Here is a 24516-nt window from a genome sequence, read left to right on the forward strand (position 1 = left end):
TAGCACCAATCTAAGTGATTTTCACTGCTATGTGATCGGTATGTAAACCGGTAACACAATTTATTGGGTTTAGTTTCCTACATAAAGGAGATATATCGCAAAAACTGGTATCTGAACAATCAGTGGTATAGGAGATAAAGCTGACAGACGGACAGACGGACAGACGGACATGGCTAAATCAACTCAGCTCGACGTTCTGATCATATAAGTGTACATTTTAATGGGTCTATCTCTTTTTGTTCTGGTACTTACAAACATAGGACCAAAGTTATAATACCATGTCATGCTCATGAAAGGTATAAAAAAATTCTTTTTAAAACAGTAAAATCTAAAATTAACACAATAAAAATAAATTAAATTTAAAACACAAGGTAGAAATAAATAAAAAAAGGTTCTTAATATTAACTAAATTTAAAGAAAAGTATCTTTCTTTTCTAAACAGTTAAGTTTAAAAACTTAAAAAAAAATTTAACTAAAAAAAGAAAGAAAAAGATATTCAAAAAAGAGCAAAATAAAATGAGTTCCTAAAAATTTAATGAAACTAAAAAAATATTCTTCTTTTTAAAAGAATTACATTTAAAAGTTTTAAAAATACATAAAACGAAAGTTAAAAATTAAATGAAAAGAAAAAATATATATCTTTTTTAAAACAATAAAATCTTAAAATTTAAATTAAAAAAGAAAAAATTCATATTAAATTCAAATATATAAACATTTTAATTAAAAAAAGAAAAAAAATCCGCTGCCCCAGGGATCGAGCTCAGATCTCTCGAATGGCACGCCAGTGCCCCGCTCACTCGGCCATTGCAACTATTGGCGAGACGCGAGCTAATTGATGTACTTACAAGTGCTTGCACTCTAAACAATTTTTCACCACTAGTGTATGAGAGAGCTTTTATTCTAAGACTTTTGCGTTAGAATAACAAAAGCCTTTCGAATTATCCTGCCATTTGTCTTACGAAAGTCTTTTTGCTATCTTAGTCAGAATTGCAATGTAAAGCTCGACAAAAACCATTAAACATTTCCCAAGGAAATACATACATATGTATCAACCTACGCCCCATAATGTCAGTAAATTAAAGCTCGCCAGAAGTCATTCATCTTTTACTAAGGAAGGTTGCGCTGTACGGCAAATTTTTTGTTTGCTTGCAAGGTGGTTCAGTCTAATGTACATGCAAAAATAAGAAAAATTTACTTTCTGGAAGCAGTTAATTTTTAACACCGGTAGACTTTTCAAATTAGTGCAAGCTAAATAAGGTGAAAAATTTGTTTTATGAAATGCCAACACTTTACAACTAACTCAACGTATTAAAATCTAGATATGTACTAGATATATGTGTGTATACAAATATCTACTCTAAGTGTAAATTTTTCATGCAAATATTATATAAAATGCAATCAAAGAAATGAAATATACGGAGCGCACACAGTAAACAACAACTAGAACTTCATTGTGTGCGCTTAGCGAAAATACATACATATGTACATACAAATGTACATTTTGTATATGGAAATTCGTTGGCTGACATTTGCACCGACACATTGACAGCAACACCCGGCCACTTAGTGATTTGAATATTTTCCTCAATTTATTCTCATATTTTTACTTATTTTTTTAACACAAGCTGACGTCAAATGCAGCGCAATACTTCCATACTTTTCGCTCACCACTGCAAAAGCATTCATATGTACATACCTAACTACATATATGTATATGCAAGTATAGATATCCTACAAGCAGATATCGCCTTTTGTCGAAAATTATTCTCGACCGCCTTATCATCTGCATTGCTAAGTGCCCAGACTTCACAGCAAGTCACTGATGTTACCCTTATGATAGCCCGTTGTTTTCTTCTTATTTTTCCTTTTTTAAAAAGAGCTATCTATTTGTTCATAAAATAGTACACGAATGCACACACAAACGCATTCATATGGGTTATGCACTCGCGCCTGTTATCTGATTTTCTTTATTTGTTTGTCGCTTGTTAAAATGTAAACTATTCAATTAAATGTTGTTTTTTTTTTGTTGCTTATGTGCCCGGGCATTTAACTGCAAGATATTGCAAATACTTTTCTGTGGCCAAAGTTCATCATTTCTACTGAAGGGATACCATCTTTGTGCGCTTGGCGCAATGCTTGACGATGGGAAATTAAGTGCATGATATGTGCAGCTCTTTTGCTGCATTTTTTTTTTACTCAATTACATTTAATCGAATGTTCTATAAATATAAATAATATAATAATAAAACATTAACATATCACAAAATATAAATGTATCTGAAAATAAGAACTAGCCAGTCTTTGCCTATTCAAAGGCATTTATTCTCAGAGGAAATTTCGTCACAAATGATATGGAGACGATAAACTTGCTTTTAACTGCGGAACTCATTCTAATATACCTAGTTTTTATGTGTTCAATGCTGAGTTTCGCTAGATTGTGTCCTCATAAGTTCAAGTGCTTTGGCGCTGTCGTTTACATCAATATCCAGGAGAGCGTCGAGGGCAGCTAGTAAGTCAAGTGTTTGTGTTTAGCAGAATATGCGACACTGTAACTTGAAACATTTACTGTGTCTCTAAAAAATCCCTCACTCAGTATGCCCAAGATACCATCGGTTTTCGTATTGAAACCTAAAAGAATCGTGGTAGGCGAATTCTTTATTAAATCAAGCTTTCGACCATTGGAGCTTTAAAATGGATTAATATTTGTCTGGCCAAAGCCGAATGTTTTTTGAAGTCTTGGTGGTTACTAGTTGAGTACCCAGGCAGTAGTCTGATGTCGGTTCTTTTAAATAGAATACTAGCTTTTTTTTGAAAAGGTCCACCCAGAAATTATGTCTTTCGAAGATGATTAACTGAGACCACAAAATGGTTACTGTCCTAAAAAGGCAGCTGGAGATCGTTAGCGACTGTATTAGCGTAATTTTTGCAGCCAAAATATTTAAAGCTGCCATATCAGTCTATACCAAGTATGTATGCATTTCATCATTCTGTAAGACAGGGCCTAGGTGACTGCTTGGCAATCTGAAAAATAACAAAAAAGACATATCTTAAACCTTTTTCGAGCTGTAATTTGGCACAAGACTAGATTCCTAATACTTCAACCTGGAACATCTGCTCATGTTTATTGAAATTTTTGTACCAGGTTCACAAGTACCTGCACCTGCTTTGTCGTCTATCCTAGAACCGTGTGTGTACCTATCCGAAGTCAATAGCAGGGAGCCCGTTGCGACAATCTTCGCGGTCTCGAATTTTCATTTGGAACTTTCTGCCGAAACAGAAGCCTTTACATATGGTACTAAGTATAAATTCCACATATGAAGTTGCTTTGTACAAATATGTATGTTAATGCTATAACCGCAACCATAATAATCAAAGGTTTTATTTTTATACCAAATTCAATAAAATCTTCAACCAAATTTTAAGAGTTCTAATCTGGATTTTTAGAAAATTAAAAAAGTTATTAAAAATCAACGTGAACTCATAGCGGAAGCAACCATACACTTTATCATACTAAAATTGTGTGTGCTATAAAATTCCCTTCCCAAAAATTTACAGGTCAAATAGACTTTGCAGGGTATACGGCCATATATACAGATGGTTCCAAGCTTAACAAAAGAGTGGGTAGCGGGATCTACTCTAACGAACTCGCGCTAAACCTCAGTTTTCGCTTACCGGACCATTTAGCGTTTTTCAAGCAAAATTAAACGCCATAATGGGGGCGGCTCCGCGCCTCCAGGACGGCCCATTTCTATCTATTCTGACAACCAGGCTGCTAGCAAATCCCTCAATTCTAACGAAACAGCGTCCAAAGTAGCCATAGAATGTAGGAAGGCTCTTAACCTGCTGGCATCAAAATGCCCCTTGGCTCTTGTATGGGTCCCTGGACATCGAGAAATCCCTCTCAACTGCCTAGCCGACGAGCTGACAAGGAGGGGCGGAAATATCTGAAGTAAATTCTGCTCGGAATGCGGGCATACCTCTTACCTCCTGCAAACACAGATTCAAGGCGGTACTCGTTGAGGAAGTAAATATGTATAAGGTGGACTGTGGAAACCACCTGCCATACTACCAGGCAAATCTGGCCAAAGATTGATGTAAAGCGATCCATAGCTCTTACCCGGCTGGACCGCTCCTCTCTCAGATTAGTATTAGGGGTAAGCACCGGACATTGTCTGATGGACACACATGGAATAAGGTTAGAATTTCTGTCGCAGTTGCAGAAACGAGGAATAGGTGGAGACCATCGAACACTATCTCTGCCATTGTCCCGCCCTGGCCAACACACGCAAACAAATTCTTCAACAAGTACTTTCCAGATTGTTTAGCCGAATTTAACTCGACGAACGTTCTCGACTTTTTGTGCTATATAAAACGCACTCGGTGGTTCAATTAGTAAGGGAGGGAAAGAAACAAATGGCTTCGGCCAGTGGTATCACAACGGGCTTTTCCAGCACACGTGTGCTCCGCTCTCTGAGCGGAGCAGCCATTCTAACCTAGACTTTTCAGGCAACTGCATGACCGGATACAAATGGGTTTCAGGTCGACGCAGACAATAACTGATACCCCAATACTTATCGTCGGCTGTATGGGAAATGGCGAAAGAGAATAATATATACCAGCAACGCCCAGCGCTGGCACTACTCTATAAGCAAGTGCAAAACTTTGCATGCCTAATATATATACCATTATTTTTTTAGATAGCTTCCCAGTAGCGTTAGGTAACTCAGCACTTAGCGGAGCTACCGAGCTGTTTCCCGGCAGGGTCCTACACGTTCAGACTAACCCAATGTGCCCCAATACTGACTCCCTCGTTTTAAAGTACGAAAATTTACGCGTATACTGCGAAGAACAGTTAAAACCACAGTTAACCATATGTTTACTCCTCGCAATACCTCGCAAATGCAATACCTATGTATGTATGTATGCCCCATTTCATACACTCAATGATGGTGTGCACAAACAAGTCGCGTGCACGTGATCTACTTAAGATCAAATCACTTCATATACAGCATTCCATCCAACTGGAAACAGTATCAGGCACACATTGACCATTTGGGCACCACTGTAATTAATCATATTTTATATTTGTTTTGATGGTTATTCCAAATTAACTAAGTGTTAATTTGTTTCGCTCTTTGCGCTGATTGAATTGATTGAACGTTTATAAATGCAAATCGCATACAAATATATAATATTTTTTGTTTGTTTTCATATTACAGTGGTGTACATTGTACATACACTGCCCAGCACGCAGGAGTAATTTGTATACATATGCTTTTGTGCGCTTAAATGGGGGCAATTGAATTTATTATGTGTGTTTTTTTTTTATGTGGAATGAATCAAAACGCGTGATACCCACGTGTCTGATAAATTTAATTTATGTAGTTTTCTTGGACAAGTGTTATATTTTTATACATCAATATGTTCGGATGTTTTTAGCATTCGTCCTATTAATTGAACATTGCATGGGTTCAATTAGAAAATCTTCGTACTCGTTAGATGCTAAATAAGTTGTCGATATTGGAGTCTACGAAATTTTGAATTCTATATTTATGTAAAAAATTTCTTGTAAGTTTCACTTGTTTCAACCAACATTAAGTAAGTAAGTTGACCATATGGCGATATCTCGCCTCGGACGAAACTTCGCTCGGACTCCTTTTAAAAAGCTCAAAGCTTCACCGCTGAAGACAAAATATAGATCCTTCCGAATGAAAATGAAATACTTAACGGTAGTACCGGGGGGAAATCCGATAAAGGACGGTAAGGTTTAGTTCCACACTGACGCGGTATGCAAGATTTCGATACTTTCTCTTCGTAAAAAAAGATTCCGTGGAGTAGCCTGGCCGGAAGCCCTCACACAGACCCCGGAATCTTCTTCTTATTTATTATTTGTCCCTGTACCCGCCTTAGCAATTTTGGCAGAGGTATCCATCTGAAACCAAGCGGATAAGACGGTTCTCCTCCTTTGGTGTGGCCAAACAAGAATTCAGACTAGTAAAAGAAACTAAAATCTCGCAGTCAACACGTTGAAATAACTTGCACCTTAGCAAAAATTTTAGTCACGGAGAAAGGTTTTAAAGGCGACTATAAATCGTATAGGCAGTATGCTTACAATCAAAGTAGGAAGATCCAATAATGACGTCATAAAAGACCAAAACGTAAAAAGCCCGGGCTCGATACTTAGCAAAAATGGCTAAGGAACGAAGGCTTGGTTTAATAAATGTAGCCAAGGAGGAAAAAAGGGTTATAGGAACCAATAGTAGTAGGACCAAGATTTATTAGCGAAACTGTCAGATCGAAACACTTATCAAGTTATAAAGCGGGGAAATAATTACAACAAGCCATTTTAAAACTTTTACAGATCTTTAATTTTATGAATTTATTTGCCTTTTAAACCATGTGCTTTAATCTTAACGTTCCTTCTTCCAACAATTACAGAGTGTTCTTCAGCAAACGGCCAATCCACTACCCATAGCTATCGCCGATCTACCACCATCACCCACAGCTCCCGCCCCATCACCCAATAGCTTTCTACTCGCCAGTCCGAATCAAATTTGTACAGTATGCAAGAAAAAATTCGAAACAGACAGCAATTCGACGCCACGCATTCGACAACTCACACCGGAGAATAGCACCTCGGTCGAATCGAATATCAGCGAGTCAACGGCAACAACTGACACCGGCAACACTGCTGTAACCTGTGCACTGACCAGCTCAAATGCTGTCAATAATCAACCGGTGGAGATCGCCTTGGATGCGGCAGCAGCACAAACGGCAGCCGAGGCGGCGGCCACCGCGTCAACATGCAACGGCGTTAAGTCGAAATTGACGCCCATGTCAGCGCAGCTACACGCGCCAGTGCTCAAGAAACAGGGTGTTTCCGGCGAAAGTTGTGAAACTTCCATGCAGCAGTCGATCAATGTGCCCACACCGAAATATGAAAAGGATTTCAGGTGCGTTAAAGCTTTCTTCCAGCAAAATACATATTTCTTACATCAAATCTTATATGCATTTTCATTCTCTAACACAGTTCCAAACAACTCATCAAAGACGCTATAATGGACAATGATTTTCTCAAGAATATCGACGCTTCGCAAGTACGAGAACTTGTTGAATCCATGTATCCGCTGGCGATCGCCAAGGGAGAGTTTGTGGTGCGCGAAGGCGAGGTGGGCGCTCATCTTTACGTTTCGGCGGAGGGTGAATTTGAGGTGGTCAAAGGTGGCATTGTGCTGAGCGTCATGGGACCGGGCAAGGCTTTCGGTGAGCTTGCCATACTCTACAATTGCACGCGTACCGCTTCGATACGCGTCTTATCAGATGCGCGTGTATGGGTGCTAGATCGTCGAGTCTTCCAACAGATCATGATGCGTACGGGCATGCAAAGGATCGAGAATAGCGTGAACTTTTTGAGATCGGTGCCGCTGCTAAAGAATCTCAGCATGGAGGTGTTGGCGAAAATAGCCGATGTGCTGGAAGTGGTGAGTGTGGTCAAATTTATTTGTATAAAATTAAATTTTTAAATACTTTATTCAAGTATTAAGATAAGGAAGCAAGAATACTAGATTATTTTAAAATATATGTAGGTTTAGGCCTTAGTGAAAAATTTTTTGGAAATACATTTTCAGAAAAACGAGTATTATTTCGAGGTTTTTATTTTGCATCGGGCATTTTTTTGAAATCAGAGCTATAGATTCAGGTTATGTACCTCTAAAAAAAATTTTATAATGTGTCTAAATAATACAAAATAAAGTTTTAATTTTCGAAATTACTTACGTTTGGATTTGTTTATAGATTTCTAAAAACTTTTTATAAACTTTTTAAGGCGCATAAATCACAAGCAAAATTAAAGATTCAATGCAGTTAACAGTTCTCCAATAAATTTTCGAAATTTCTTGTTCGCCTAATTTATGAAATTTTCTAGTAAAAGCAAGTGTTTCCGAAATGAATAGCAGACTTTGGTGATAAATTTGGAGAAAAAAAATATTACAAAAAAAAATTAACTACAAAGAGTCATAACTTTTAAATACTGGTGTATGTTTTTGAAAATACTTCTTTACTGAAAAAGTTTTAAAAACTCAGGAATTTAATTGAGAAAATAATTTTGATCAAAAAATTAAGTTTCAGCTTATAAACCATTACTGAATGAATTTAAGGCATTTGTAATCGGATTTTGTAAAATTAAGTTTAAGAAAATATTTTTGTTTACCCATTAAAGTTTTAGTTTCGAATATATTTTAGAAATCCTTTATATTGTATTAAGCACTTAGCGGCAAAGTTTTAAAAATTATATTTTTATTGTTACATATTCATTACTGTCATTGCTTCCGAATATATGTATTTTCGAAAATGACTGTTTATAAACTTTAGAAATATGTGTCAGAACTTCGTTATATATGTATAGATTTTTTAATTTTTCCAAGAATTTTTTAACTTTAAAAAATCAGAACTTTAATAGTTTTCCCATTTTATGTGCAAGATTTGTTTAATTTTTAAAGCACTATATATAAAATATACTTTTGAAAAAAATTCGAAATTTTTCCAAAGAAACTTCAGTTTATAATTGAATTAATATTTTTGAAATTTGTTAATTGCCTTATATTTAGATTTTTATTTTTTTCAAAATTTTTTTAATTTAAAAAAATCCGAACTTTAATAGTTTTGAAATTTTCAGTGAAGAATTTCTTTATTTTTTTAAACTTAACCTTTTGATCGAAGTCATATTTTTCAAAAAAAAATTATAAATCCTTAAATTTCGTATCGAAATGTCGTAATCAAAACTTATCTTTTTATTTTTGAGTTGTTGAAATATGCTTTTAAATTATCTGCCGTTACGAAAGGCCTATTAACTTGCGTGCTCAAAATCGTTTCGAAAAATTTATTTTTGAACTCAAAATTTCATGCAAATAAGATGCATTTCCTTAAAGTGAATAAAGACTAGAAAGAGAGCAAACATTTTCTTAAACATGCCTACAGCAGTTTCAAATCGAAAAATTTGCCTTCAGCTTAAACTGGATTATCAGTTTCAATATATGTTGTGGCTGCGATAAAGCATTAAAGTACGTTGCACACACAAAGTCACGCGCCATAAACGCAAGAAAGCCAAACTCAAAGTAATCTAACGATCTAAGAAATGTATGCGACAGAGTGATGTAAATATAAGTAATTTTTTAAGTGATTTTTAATAAAAAAAATTTACATTTAAAAGTCAAGCCACTACAAATACAATTATCCTCCCACAGGAATTCTATCCAGCTGGCACTTACATCATACGCCAAGGCGCCAGTGGTGACACCTTCTTCCTCATTTCGCAAGGCAGCGTCAAGGTCACACAAAAGTTAACACCCACCTCCGAGGAGAAAGAGATACGCACACTAGAACGTGGTGATTACTTTGGTGAGCAGGCTCTCATCAATGAGGATAAACGTACGGCAAATATTATCGCCATGGCGCCCGGTGTTGAGTGTCTAACGCTGGATCGTGACTCCTTCACGCAGTTGATTGGCGATTTGTGCGAGTTGAAGGAAAAGAACTACGGTGATGAGAATCGTGTGCTGGCCATGAAGTATGCGGAGAAGACCAAAGAGATTTTCGGCGCCAATGTGAAGCAAGGTAAGTGATCCTATATTCAACTACAAATATTGAATTTTTAAAAGTGCTCTTCCCCAATTTTTTCGCTCCCCACTACCACAGAGTTCCCTGACATGAAGCTCACCGATTTGGAGGTTGTAGCCACACTCGGCATCGGCGGTTTCGGACGCGTGGAACTTGTGAAAGCCTATCGTGAGAACAGCGTTGATATATTTGCATTGAAGTGTCTTAAGAAGAAGCATATCGTCGATACCAAACAGGAGGAGCATGTCTTTAGCGAACGCACCATTATGCTTACCTGCGATTCACCCTTTATTTGTCGCCTCTATCGCACATTCCGTGATGAGAAGTATGTGTATATGTTGCTCGAAGCCTGTATGGGTGGCGAGATATGGACTATGTTGCGCGATCGTGGCTGCTTCGACGACAATGCTACACAGTTCATAATTGGCTGCGTCTTGCAAGCATTCGAGTATTTGCATGCGCATGGCATTATCTATAGAGATCTCAAGCCGGAAAATTTGATGCTGGACGAGAGGGGATATGTGAAGCTCGTAAGTGGAGAAGACTTAATCAAACTATTGTCTTAAGCTGTATGCTTTCGAAGCTGCTTGAAATTTTAAAATAACTCTGCAAACATAGCTTGCAAAAGTATGTGATAAACGATAACTTTTACTTTACCCGCAGGTCGACTTCGGTTTTGCCAAATATATCGGCAATAGCAGCAAGACTTGGACTTTTTGCGGCACGCCAGAATATGTAGCACCGGAAATTATTTTGAACAAAGGTCACGATCGTGCTGTGGACTATTGGGCTTTGGGTATACTCATACATGAGCTGCTCAATGGCACGTAAGTTATGAGAGAGTTGAGCTTTTCCGGCTCTTTTAATTATAGTTTAAATTTTTATTGTGCAGTCCGCCCTTCACTGCTACGGATCCTATGAAAACCTACAATATAATTCTGAAGGGTATTGATATGATCGATTTCCCTAAGCATATGTCACGTTCGGCTGTGCAATTGATCAAGAAACTGTGTCGTGATGTGCCGGCAGAGCGTTTGGGCTATCAAAAGGGAGGCATACAAAATATTAAGAAGCATAAGTGAGTGCCATTACAACTGCAGTAATATGACTGCTATTTCCATTACCATTACAATTACCATATCATTACAACTACCATTACTTTTATCACGGTCATTGCTATCATCATTATTATTACTATTAACTACACTACTGCTGCTACAATTACCAATATCGCAACTGTACTACTATTACAGTTATCACTAGCGGCAGTGCGAATACCGTTATCATTGTCTTTACTATTTTCATTGCCACAGCCATTTTATACATACTAAGAAGTCAAAAAAGCCAATGTAATGGGTGCATTTTTTTAAATTAACCCTTTTAGGATTTCAGTATGATAAAGTGCAAGTTCTAAGTGGCTATAATCTACCTTTGAATTTTGAGAATTTGTTTACTGACGCTCTTCGATATTTTTCTCATACAAAAATACTATCACGCATCCGTTATATGGAGAAAATGAGCATCATCATCAACAAAAAAAAATCTCAAAAATCAACCGTAGTTTATAGCCACTTAGAGCTTGCACTTTCTTACACTGAAATTGAGTGAACTACAAAACTGCTTACTCAAAGAATTCTTAAAAATGTTGTTCAAAAGTTGGAAAATTTGCTGAAAATTTGTCGAATTTTCCCAAATTTTTTAAAACTTTGAATTTAATTTTCATGCCATTTGATTGAGAATGAACTGTTTGCTTTAAAAATTAACGAAAAAAAAATTATTATGAAAAACATCGCAAATATTAAAAAACAAACACTGTACGGAAACATATTCTGGTTAGTGTACGTATATTCATTAAGTAGTAGTAGTAGTAGTAAAAATTTTCTAAATATTAAAGAAAGCTTTTTTTAGTTAAAATTAAAATTAATATAAGTTTTAAAAAGTTTTAATATAAGTTTTAAAAACTTTTGTATAAAAAAAATATCAAAAACAAAATTTTGGAAAAACTAGTTTTTGGGGAAAAATATGTTAAACCAACCAAATTAAAGATTTTTTGGAAAAAAAATTTTTTGATAAAATTTATTCCTTCGTGAAGAATTAGCTTTGGTAATAAAAATTAAAAAATAATATTTCGGAGAAAAGTCGCTTATTTAAGATTTAACATTTCAGGTGGAAAAAATTAAAATTTTTTCGAAGAAAAAAAATTGTGTAGAAGAAATTATTTTTTTTTTTAACTAATATCTAGCAAACTAAAAAATTTGCAATATTAAAAAAAAAATTTGACAAAAATTATTTTTTGTGAAAAAGTTATTTCTTTGAAAACACATACTTAGAAAAAAATCCATTTAAAGTGAAAATAAATTTTCTATATTATTTTCATTACTAACGCCATTTTATACCAATAAGTCAAAGCCGCCATTGTCACGGGTGCAGTTTTTCATTAACCCTTTCAGTTGTTTTAATTTAAATTTTTTTGGAAAAAAAATTTCAAAAAAATTTACGAAAACATAATTTAGGGAAAACTAGTTTTTAGGAAACAAATATGTTAAACCAAATTAATGATTTCTTGAAGAATAAAATTTTTGTGATAAAAATTATTCTTTCGGCCAAAATTATTTTTTGGTAATAAGAATTAAAAATAATATTAAGGGCAAAATTTTTAGAGAAATAGTGGGGTCTTAAAATTTAACATTTTAGGAGGGAAGACTATGTGGACAAAAAATGAATTTTTCGAAAAGTAATATCTTACAAAATTAAAAAATTACAATATTTAAATTTTTTTATTTCTTTGAAAGCCCGATATTTGGGGACAATCTTTTAAAAGAAAAAAAAAATTTGGAGAAAACACTTGATAAGACAATTGATATTAATGAAAATTTTAGGAGAAACAATTTTTGTTACGTTTTTTTATCAGATTTTATTTTTTTATCTTCGATGAACCACAATTTACAATTCAATGCATGATATTTTTAAATTTAAATACATATGCTTACCCTCTAAGGATCAAAACGACATTAATTCCTCAACGTTATTTTCATGTTCGCCAATACCATTACCATCGTCAAAGTCAATTCCATTACCATTTCCATAAGCCCATCTAAAAATCACCACCTCCTTTGCCATAAGTGAGCTTTCGCCTTCGAAATCACATTGATCTTATCATTACTATACCGTTGCCATTAACACTACCATTACCAATACCATTAACATTACCATCTCAAATCGAAAACTTAAAACGGCCACAATCACAAGTGAAATTCAAACACCTTTAACTCTCCCCTTTTATTTCCACTCTCTTTCACCAACTCAAAAATTAGATGGTTCCTTGGCTTTGATTGGGATGGTCTCGAACAGCAATTGCTCATACCGCCATTTGTGCGTCCCATTGCACATCCAACGGATACAATGTACTTCGATAAATTTCCATGTGATCCCGAAGAACCGCCAGATGAGTTCTCCGGCTGGGATGCGGACTTTTAAAAAAACCGCGCAAGCACCTTTACTTTGGTCAATATAGTGCCTTAAAACAGCTGAGCTAAAAAAATATTTTACATAAAATATTGCTCAAAATTTTCTAATCAAATATCAATTTATATATGTATGTATAAATATGGTGAAATTTCCTTAAAAGCATTTTTTTAAACTAAACATAAAAATGTAAAGCGTTGTTGAATGCATACACTTTTTAAATAAATTTTTTAATAATTTAGCAGTGGTGAAAATAGCACTTTGCTCACACAACTTGCATATACATACCTGTGTATGTACATAGATAGATGCAGTTTCATAAAGTATTTTTCAGATATTTTCCATATCTTTAGTCATGCAACTTATAAAAAAGAAAATAATAATTATAATATTATATTCTAAAATACTTCTACATATTAGCTTTAAGCACTTTTAGCACTTAAAAACAACTCTGCTCAAGTAGTTTTAATCAAAAATGCAATGAAATTGTGTGCCTTTGTCTGTTAAATTTCCGAAATTCATTTACTATGTAGAATAGTGTAAAATTTATTGCTAAATAAAAACCAGATACAAAATCATAATGACGTTTCATCAAATCTTGCATCACAGGAGGCACTGTTATATCGTTGGGCATTAAATATTTTAGAGAATATCTATATACTATATCGATGGCTGAGTGGAAGATCGGACTATGTCGGCAGCCAGATCTCAGAAAACTTTTCAAGAACGCCCAATTTCATATTTTCAATATATTTTTAGTTGAGATAGGGCATTTTTGAACGAAATTCTGAGACCGGGCGTTCTTCCCCTGCAGGGAAATCGCGAACTAGTGAATCAAGTTTCTAGCTCCGTACTAGATCTTTATCGCCAAAAACGAACCAGTCCGATAGTAAATAGATCCTCACCAGTTTAAAAACAGTGAAATGTGGTACTTTTTAAAAACTATTTCATTTCACTTTTTTCATAAGAAATCTATATCTAAGGCGACGAATTTATAACTAGTTCGGAACTATCGAAAAAGGGATGCAGCGGGGGCTTGTTTACTTTACATAGATGTTTGTTTAGCAGCTNAAAAAAAAAAAAAAAAAAAAAAAAAAAAAAAAAAAAAAAAAAAAAAAAAAAAAAAAAAAAAAAAAAAAAAAAAAAAAAAAAAAAAAAAAAAAAAATAGTTTACGTAATATTTTAAGATCTTGGGACCGCGGGAATCTATTTAATAACAGCAAGCACATCTGCAAACTCCGCTACAGCCAAAGTTATGTAAACGTACATTTCTTACAATATTCAAACGAATTGAATTTCAAATTAAAAACACATTTCTTTAAAAATACTTTAAAACCGCACACACGGAAGAACCGAAAAGATTGAAAAATCATGATGCTTTTTTATTTCGTCCGTCGATTTTATAACTGGTTCGGAACTATAGAATTTAGGGCTAGTTCGAAACTATCGGAAAGGGATGCAGCGGGGGGCAATTGACACTTCCTTGGACATCGCCATGTTAAATCCGCCAGTTGTTTGCATGGAAAAGGACAGTTGTTTGCATGCAAGATTTTTCGGGTTGCAGTGTCTTTAGGTTTTCGGCGTCAAGCTTTCGTTGCTTTGTCTGGAGCAATATAAATCTGGTTTATCGTCATTTGATCTAGGAACAGATTATTCATAAGTTTATAGACGCTGATGCCTGGCGCTACACACATACTACTTCCATGTCTCGGGCCACCGTATCGTAGGTAGTCTCGTGACTCTTCGACATGCGCTTAAGCTTCCTTGTTCTTTTTTTACATGCTGAATCCCAATATATAGCCCACAACAAAGTACTTACTCTAGTATTAAATTGTAAAATCGTTTAATGGAACAAATAACTCCCTCTCTCATGCGCCTATTCAAAAGGTCATTTTACGAAGTAATCGCTTAAATTGCTTTAGGACTTACACCTTTTTCAAACTTTGCCGACCAAAGTTACCAAAATACAGCAATTAAAAAACATGAAAACATATTTTTATACAGAAAATTATACTTTTCAATAATAATCCTTCACAGTTATCTCCACTTAATAACAAATGTACGTATTTGCATTTGATGCAAGACTATGCTGAACTTGCTCACCGAGTCCTTCTTCTTCGCTAAGAGTGGACTGTGCAAAGTCTTATAATATTCAGGTTTAGTTACGTTTGAGCTTTCGGGCTGGAATTTGAATCGAATCATCTCACTCAAATTTAAATTACCATCCAATGTGGTTTCACGTATCTCTTCACCACTCAATTGATCGAAGAGCGGCCGCAAGTTGAAAGTCACAGGATTCGCATCATACTTGTCCATGAAATTCTCCAAGCGCACTAGACGCTCGTTTGCATTAAACGGTTCCAAAGTTAATAAATGCACAGTTTGCGGCAAATTGAATGAAGATATTTGTCGTACTTTTTTGTTTGTGGCCTTGGTTGCATTGCTGAAAAACTTCCAGAAGGGCAAGTGAATTTGCAGCTGTTCGAGGCGTTCGTAACGCGATGGTGTACCCTCCGCATTACTCAAAATCAAATAGACCTTTCCGCGTGCCACTACACCCTCACCATAAGCGGTTTCATTCAACGCCTCGCCAACACCGAAGGCATCATCGCGCAACAGGCGCCGATGCAACATGAGCTCAAGCGCGCCATCCTTCAAGCTGCTGCCGCCCTGCGCACGATCATTGAGTAAGGCAATGCGGTTCGATTCGCCCTCGATGGCTATGCGCGCAGTGATGGGATAATAATTACCCGAAACTGCCTCTGTCATATTGGGTTTAAAGTATTCACGCTGATTACGTTTACGCTTCAGCATTTCGCGACCATTCGAGTCGGTATAGAAGACCCCAGCGGACTTGATGTTGCTGGTGAAGCGTGTGATCACCTCTTTGCCGATGTTGTCGTTGATGGGTATGGGGCCTACAAGCCATTCAAACTCAACACGATTGACGCCTTCGTATATACGAATCACCTGTGAGACCCAATCACTGAAGCGTTGATGTACCTCCTTCACTTGCGTGCCTTCGTAAATGCTAAAGGTGACCTGTCTGCCAATGAGCAACTCAGTGCCGTTGGGTCGAAAGATGTAGGCGCCTGAAGAGCGGTTTTTGAATTCGGCGTTGTTGCCAGCTGCGGCATTGTAATAGTAAAACTCCTGACGGATATTTTCGCTAACGCCGTTCATCTCAACTTTGGTGAGATGGCCGCTGGAATCGAGGGTCAATTTAACATGCTGTAGAGTGGAAGTGAATTAATACAGATAGAATTAAGCGCGGCTAAAGTAAATTTTGCAAATTTTAAAATGTAGGACACGGCTTACCGAATTCTTCACAATGATCTCGCCTCTGGACTCAGAGTCGATGGCAATGGATTTTAATTCATTTTCCTCTGCACTTTTTTTGTGCATTTCGCTGAAACGTTTCGGAATGCTGTTCATACTACGCATCTGAGTTTCGACTTTAAGCTCCTCCACACTGCGTGGATTAGCGCTCTTTTTAATGTAGTAGCTACGCAACTTTTCCACATATGCCAAGAAGACAAGCTCGTGTGACGCAATCTTTGGACGAAAACTCAAGCGCTGCACCTCCGCAGGCACAGGCAGCAAATCGGAAGGGAGAAGGCGACCTTAAAGCAATTAAAAATTGGGGTTTAAGCTTATTTTGTGCGCAAATAAATCGTCAGCCGACTTCTTACCCGTCTCATCGGTCACAATATAAGCCTCATTATTCACTGGTACACGCACATATTCGTAGGACGGACGTCCCAGTGGATTGAATAATGTAACAACCAATTGATCCGCGCCATTTTTGGTGAATTCACAGACGCTAATATTCAACTGTAGACAGCTGACAAACTCGCCANTTATTCACTGGTACACGCACATATTCGTAGGACGGACGTCCCAGTGGATTAAATAATGTAACAACCAATTGATCCGCGCCATTTTTGGTGAATTCACAGACGCTAATATTCAACTGTAGACAGCTGACAAACTCGCCTTTTGTGAGATTAGTTAATTTCTGTAGAGCAGCACGCGCATTCGCTTGCGCAGACTCAATGGCGGCAGCCAATAGCCGATCATAATCTGCGGCGACGTGTTGTTTTTCGGTGCCAGTGATGGCATCATGATGCTGCATAACACCCATGGCATGCCGAAGGGCGTCCAAATTGCTATTCACATCGTTGCCGGTAAGATTCGCAAAAGTGGTGAGCTGCTTGGTGACCTGCAGGAAGTGATTGCCATCGCGTTCGAAACGCTTTTGCGTGGGGCGAGAGCTATAGTAGCCCGTCCAGTAAGTGTGCCAATCAGTGGAGTAAGGGAAGAAGTCTTGTGCCTTGCTGGGCCAGGTGAGTGGCGCCTGGTGTATGGCTTTGAGGTAACAAGCAGGTGTCGAGTAAAACAAATTCACTTTTGAGCCAAGCGATTGACGTTCGTTGACGTACCTAGTGAGTGTAGATGGAAAATTAAGCTTAACTCAACAGCGCACTGAAGGAAGGGAGGACTGACTCACTTGATCAACTTATCCATGTTCTTGAAATTCATTGCAGCAATCTGGTAGTTAAAGTCATCGCCCATGGGTATGAGCACATGTGTGGAACGATAGTGAGTTGTGACTTCTTGAATGTACTTAATAAAAGTGTCAACCTACAAGTTTTGATAATTTGTCTTTAGTAAACATATGATATGAAATCTTCCAGGTGATTAACTATTTCCCACAACAACACTTACCCGCTCTTTCACATTATTATCGTAACTCACGCCATCAATGATCGGTGCATCAGAGCACAGTGCATCGAAACAGAAACCAGGCGGCGCAGAATAATGCCGATATAACAAACCTGTAAAGAGTTCCGCGCTCTGGCCCAAAACCTCGCTTGCTTTCCATATCACCTCTGCTGTTAAATTTTTAAGTCGCTCCGTCTTCTCAATCCAATCCATGCGGGCAAAAAATTGTCCATCGAAGCCCATTTGCGCAAAGAGCGAAGCCATTTCACGCGAATGTCCGAAAGGATCGATTTGCCAGCCTACGTGAGGACGGCCGCAGGCGCCAAAAGTTTGCTGGAGCGCTCTTTGATGATAATTAAGCCACAAAAAAAAACAAAAACGATTTAGTCACTAGCCAAAAATTACTCAACAAATCTGGTTACTCGAGCAACTCTTACTTTAAACCAATTGTAAACTGATCAATCACCGATTGATAATGTACAGCCGCTTCGTCGTTCATAGACCAAGCGCCGCCAGCAAATTCTAAGCGTCCGCCCTTGACTAAAGTCTTCACTTGTGATTTTACCTCAGCCGTCTGTTCGTTGTACCATTTGAAGAAGAATGCCGACTCGACGAAAATGAAACTGAGGGAAATGCCAATAAATGTTTCGTACATTTTTGTATTTTCCTTAACGACTTGATTTACCGGCGTTTAGCGTCCCTTAGCAGTTCCCTAATCACATTATCCAGTATGTACTGTACACCGGCATGTTGAATGTCATTGCGCGCACCATAGTAATACTGATCGACAGTCTTTAGCCAGCCCACATCGTCGTGAGAGTGAGGTACCAAATGCACATTGATCATGTTCGCTTTGCCCGCGGGACAGTTCTATAATTGGATATGGATTAACATTTGGAGTCAGTTGGTGAAATGTTATTTTAACAAGTGGAATTTTCTACAAATATTATAAAAGTGAAAGTTAGCGATGTGTTTGTGTAGGATATCTGTGAATAGCCTTGCCAACTTTTTCGAATGTTAAAATCAACGAATCAATAAGTTAAATAAAATATTACAACAGTGTGAAAGGTAAACAAAAGTAGTTCCAAAACGATTTATTTTAAAAATATTTTTGAAGAGAACTCAATATGATGAGGGTTGCCACCACTTTAAAACTTCAAGTTCAGTAAATGAAAGACTACAATACTGTTGTCTTTTAAAAATATCAATCGGGTCAGGACCAAGGGAAACATGCTGAGCAAAGAGTTTCTCCCCACATAAGAAATTCTGTGAATCAATTGAATTTTTTCTGTTTTTATTACAAGCTTTTATTAATCAAGTCTTGCAGCCATTGAAATTTTAAACTTAGCTCAAAACCTGACGACAATGCATGTGAAAATGTACCCCATGTGAGATGAATTTACCCGATAGGTGGCTTAGGAGTCAAGATATTTGGAAAACCCGTATTTATGGTCCGATTTGTTTCATATTTAGAACGTAACGTACTTAAGTGGAAAGAATTAACTCGAAAAAAATGTATCCGTTAGGTGGTGCGGGAGAAACTTACGAAAAACTTGATTAAAATTATTTTTAGAAAAAAATTTTTTCTACAAAAAAATACACTTTGAAGAGACTTTAATTAAAAAAAAATATATAAATTTTTAGAAAATAGATACATTTTTTGAAACACATATTTTCGGAAAATTGAGCAATTTTTAGAAAAAAGTTTTGGGAAACAATTTGTTTTGAGGAACACAAAAATTTTTGTAATAGGTATTTCCTAAAAAATTTATTTCACCAAAAATAATGTAAAATAAATTTTTGTTATAATTCTTTATTATAAAAAATGTTAACAGAAAAAACTGTGACGTAATTGAATTATAAAAAAGTCATTTCTTCCTTATAATATTTTAGAAAAAATTATATGTTCTCTCCTAAAAAAAAGGAAAAAGTTCCGAATTCGTCGTCTATATTTTTATACCCGAGCGCACTTGTGCACAAGGGTATTTTAGCTTTGTTCACATAACGGTTGTTTGTAACAGGCAAAACGAATCGAGATAGATATAGACAAATGCATACATAAATGATCAGAATGAAAAGAGAAACCGATTAAGCGGTGACTGTCTGTCCGTTCGTCTGTCCGTCCGTCCTTCTGTGCACACGATAACTCGAGTAACAATTGAGATATCTTAACGAAACTTGGTACATGCACTTCTTTTGGGCGTAGGACGGTTGGTATTGAAAATGGGCGAAATCGTACAGTAACCACGCCTACCTCCCATACTTATAACGGTAATTTTCAGAAACACGAAAACTGTGATATTTTAGTAACTACTGAAGATAATTCGCTCAAAATTTTTGGAAAATAGGCGTAGCCACGCCCACTTATAGTTACATGTACCCAATGGCCGAAATTTTTTAAAATCGGAAAATAACCACGCCCACATGTCATATAAAGGTAATTTAGGAAATACGAAATCCTCGATAAATCAGTAAATATTAAAGCTAATTTATTCAAAATTGATGGTTGCAACAATTCTTTACCAGGAAATACGTTTATGGTAAAATTTTGGAAAATGGGCATGGCACCGCCGACTTATGATCACATATATGTATCTCGTTAACCGTTCTAGCAATTTGTACCAAACTCGGTATGGTTATTGTGCTTGCCACATAAAAGCAAACCGTTGAAAATTGTTGAAATCGGACTAAACTTACAGCCGCTTTTCATATAACGGTAAATTTCAGAAATGCTTTAAATTTCAATATTTCGAAATTTAAGGACGCTAGTTTACTTAAAATTTATACACCCGCTTATCATGTAGCGGTAGCTTTCGGAAAGGTGGAAAACATATATTTAATACTTGCCGAACTTAGACTTTCTTACTTGTCAATTTTAAACTTATAGTCCATAAAGGGTTAGCGTGTATTATTTGATTTGTTATTGATTCCTCTGAAAGATTAAAATCTTGATGGACACATCGCTCCAAATATGCATCACGTTCTTTTTTTAATGCATTTCATTTAAACTTTCGATGTCAAAGTTCATATATCATAGATTTACCCAGCTACTTTATCAATACAGTAGTTGCCTTTAACGCGATTCATTATTTGTTTGTAGTTTGTTTGTCAATCACAAATCAAAATTCGAAAAAAGCGGTCTAGTCACTCACAGCAGGTGTTCTTCAGTACTAATCTTTGAGTACCCCACTTGCACTAATTCCTCAAAAATACAAATGAAAATTATGATCGCTAATTTAATTGACTGCCCGTCATCGATAACATTTTTAAACACATAATAAATCAAGGAATTGACAGAAAGTTATAAAATAATGGGTTTGTTCCACAAGCTATTGGAAGTCACTTCGAGTTACACATACGTGTTCCACAAGTAAGTTTTAGAGTTTATTTGATATACGCTGACAGTTTGAGCTTTGCTCGAGTTTTTCTACAAGTAGCTTGTGGAACAAACCTATTATAGATATTGTTTTAGATAAAGGTTGTGGTACGGGCAATCTTTTGGCTCACAATTTATCTACGGAAGCAAATAAATAATCACAAGTAAATTTTTTAAGCAACGCAAATATTTCCAAGGTTTAATATATTTAGTTCACGGCTAAAGCCAGGTCCTATTTGAAGCGTGTTTGAAGCGTTCTTCCCTCATCCGCTTTTCCCTTATCTAAAGGAAAGGTTCAGGCATGCCACTCGCTACCTGTGAGCTCATTCTAAGGGATTTGTTTCTTAAGCAGGCAAAACTCACTTCGTCAGAATGTAACGTGAAATGGTCAAAGTGTATCCTCATGCCGAATTGACTTATGTATCTACAGCAGTGGCCCTACTAATAGTCCATATTGCCATCGGAATTCACGCGGAGAGGTTGGAAGTTCCCCACCATATTGACTTCAGCAGAGACTGCAGAAATGAAGAAGAGCGCCAGAAACCACCTGTTATGGGAATGTCCTGCAATCTCTGTATAGATTCTGAATTTCTCGACGACTTGCACCACATATCTAAAGTAGAAATACGGCAACTATTAGGATAGGATTCGCGGATTCCGAGTGGACAGTTTATTGTCTCTGCTTCGGATTCATCAAAACATGCTCCGGCCTTAGCCAACTCATCAGCCCTCTCATTTTCGTGTGCGTTCCTATGGCCGGGAACCCAGATGGGAGAGATGTACACTTGTGGCCAGCTAATTAATTTTGACTAGTTTTTGGCGGCTATTTTTTCTTTTGCTTATTTAACGTTAACATTTTTTTTTATAAAAACCTAGCACTTTACCTAACCAGCGCCACATAAATCAACATTTCAACCTTCGTACAAAAATTATGAAAATTCAGCAAACTTTAATATTTTCACCCGAAAATTTTAAAATTTTTGTTCAGAGATGTGTACTTTTTCTTTCATATAAAATATGCTCGACAATTTCATTTGTATGGGAGAAAATGCCTAGCACCATCATCAAAATAAATTATTAAAAATCAATGCGATTTTGAAATTTGCACTATAACCTACTAAAGCGTCATGAGCTGCAAAACTGCATACCCAAAATTTTTCTAAAAATTCTAAATAAAAATTTTAAAATTTTTGGGTGCAAATGTTAAAGAATGTTGAATTTTCATAGTTTTTGTACGAAGTTTGAAATGTGGATTTATGCGGTGGTGGTTAGGTGAAGTGCTAAACTTGTATAAAAAAAAATATATACGTCAAACAAACAAAAGAAACAATAGCCAAAACTAGTCAAATTATCACTTGACTTAATCAGCTGACCACAAGGGTATATTAGCTCGGCCGTCGAGCTGAATGCCCATTTTCAATCTCCGACTGTTTTAGATTTGGTTACCGGTGAGTCAAGTGCCAGAAGTGCTGCTTGGCTATCTGAGAAAATGTATGCTTTTTGTACTCCTACGCAGTTCCTCTGTAAAGCTTTACAGGCCCTTTCGATTCCCAGTACTTCCACTTGGAAGATGCCAACAAAGTCAAGTAGTCAGAACGAGAAAGAGGCAAAACTCTGTAGTCCATTTGGAACACGTCAGCATTCGATTTCAGTGGCATTCTCCTCGACAATCCTGAGGAGGAAATTTCACCTGAAAATTTTTCCTGAAATCTGTCGTAGGAGTTATATAATTTGATCGTTTCTGTGATTCGATAAGCTTATCAAGAATACAACTATGGCCGTGCCGCAGCGCCCTCTAGTAGCCTGACTCTTTGAGTCTGACCGCCGAGAACGCAGCAGTTTCGCGGATGTTGAGTTCAATGGGCAGTTTATGCAGAACCACATTAAGCGCATCAGATGAGCACGACTTAATTGCTGCTGTAGCACCTGCACAAGCTGCTATCTGGTGTACTGCTTAATTTCCTGACGTGTTATTGTTTGTCTAGTGCTGGCCACGAAACTAATGACGCGTATATTGGTAAGTATTGGTCGTATGACAGCCCTGTACATCCAGAGGGCTTTAATTCCCAAATCCTACTGAATATTCTATTGCATGTATAATAAGCTGTGTAGGCTCTCTCTACGCGCCTCTCTTTATTTGTTTTCCAGCTCAGTTTGGTCTCTGTTTGGTACAACATCCAAGGGGAAGGCAGTTTCACTATTCGCGTGGTCTCACAATGGGCCCAAAAATGTCGGCCTAGTTTTGCTGGTGTGGTCACCGGCAGCCACTTCAACCTAGCCAACCTAGCCAAGCCTAAACGATAGGTACGCTGAACTCATGGGCGAGTGCAGATGTGTATCGTGATGACAGCCTGGTTATTTGATTATGTGACAATATTTCTTATTAAGTTTGCAACAACAAAATATACTGATATGATCATATGAATTCTCTCGAAGCACTGAGCGTCAACTTTTGATCTTTTTTCAATAATAATTTTGTAGACTATCAAGTTAGTTTAGCATTGATTTTTTTATTATCCTTACTTGGGTAATCACAACATTCAACTGACTGATATATGATTTTTTTCCTTATAGTTCTACCAAAATTAACCAGTTGATGTGAAACGAAGAGGTGTTCGTTCACATTATTCAATAAAACCTGCGCTGAGCTATTCACTCATAGAAGCAGTTTTCTTTTCTTTCACTTAATCGAAAAACAAAAATAGTACTAAAAAACAAAAAGAAAATTGATGTCATCAACCCACCGCATAGCCACATGCCGCTTGGACTTGCTGTTCTCGCAACACAGCAAGTAGCACAAAAATTGTGGCTAAACCACAAAGTAACTGCATTTCGCTTGCACAAGTACTCGCCGCAACTTTGCAATATGTATATTTCAACAATCTATTTACACACTCTATGCACAAAAGAAATTTTCTTGCAATTATGTATTTTTTCGCAAAACCACACAGAACTGTTTCGTTCGCACCAAACCACTCAGAACTACTGTTGCGCTGCAGCTGAAAGCCAATGCTCTTTATGTAAATACAAAGTATCGCGGCTTTATAGAATTAAAATCAAGTTGTTATGCATATTGCAAAAGAAAACAGAAAAAATCAAAATAGCTGTAGAAAAAAACAATTTATTGATAAGAAATTAATGAGCTACTTTTTTTGAGCTCATTGATGAGTGACTCAGTTGCGCTTAGTAAAAATAAAGGCAATTGAGTGTGTAAAATTTGAGTATAATTTTTAGTTTTAAATTCCAAATCATGATATTTTGTCGATTTTTGCTGATAACATCAGGCATAGATTTAATGGATTATTTTATCATTCTTTGAATTTTTCTGGGGTATC

General features: G+C 36.5%; 2 protein-coding genes across 3 annotated transcripts in view; one reads left to right on the plus strand and one right to left on the minus strand.

The window, feature by feature from the left end:
- Pkg21D (Protein kinase, cGMP-dependent at 21D) overlaps positions 1-13661 on the plus strand; it is a 46498-nt gene extending 32837 nt beyond the window's left edge. Inside the window, exons 3-9 of the mRNA XM_017611628.1 lie at positions 6439-6953; positions 7031-7481; positions 9243-9612; positions 9694-10145; positions 10279-10442; positions 10508-10693; positions 12930-13661. Coding sequence (XP_017467117.1) covers positions 6439-6953; positions 7031-7481; positions 9243-9612; positions 9694-10145; positions 10279-10442; positions 10508-10693; positions 12930-13092 — 2301 coding nt within the window. The 3' untranslated portion in view covers positions 13093-13661. The remainder of the gene's footprint in view (positions 1-6438; positions 6954-7030; positions 7482-9242; positions 9613-9693; positions 10146-10278; positions 10443-10507; positions 10694-12929) is intronic.
- A 1410-nt stretch (positions 13662-15071) lies between these two features.
- LManI (Lysosomal alpha-mannosidase I) lies at positions 15072-24190 on the minus strand. Of its 2 annotated transcripts, none has more exons than XM_017611629.1 (9): positions 23926-24190; positions 18491-18675; positions 18243-18428; positions 17809-18148; positions 17591-17724; positions 17079-17522; positions 16773-16939; positions 16399-16703; positions 15072-16311 (listed from the first exon to the last, which is right to left on the minus strand). In XM_017611629.1, the coding sequence occupies exons 1-9, from the start codon at positions 24010-24012 to the stop codon at positions 15118-15120; spliced, it is 3042 nt and encodes a 1013-aa protein (XP_017467118.1). In that variant the 5' UTR covers positions 24013-24190; the 3' UTR covers positions 15072-15117. The 2 variants fall into 2 exon arrangements, with proteins under 2 accessions (XP_017467118.1, XP_017467119.1); XM_017611630.1 differs by having other exon boundaries at positions 16773-16858; positions 16998-17522.
- Positions 24191-24516: the final 326 nt, after the last annotated feature.

This window comes from Rhagoletis zephyria, unplaced genomic scaffold (genome assembly GCF_001687245.7).
Source record: "Rhagoletis zephyria isolate East Lansing unplaced genomic scaffold, Rhagoletis_zephyria_1.1 Rzeph_scaffold_00434, whole genome shotgun sequence".
Lineage (NCBI taxonomy): Eukaryota > Metazoa > Arthropoda > Insecta > Diptera > Tephritidae > Rhagoletis > Rhagoletis zephyria.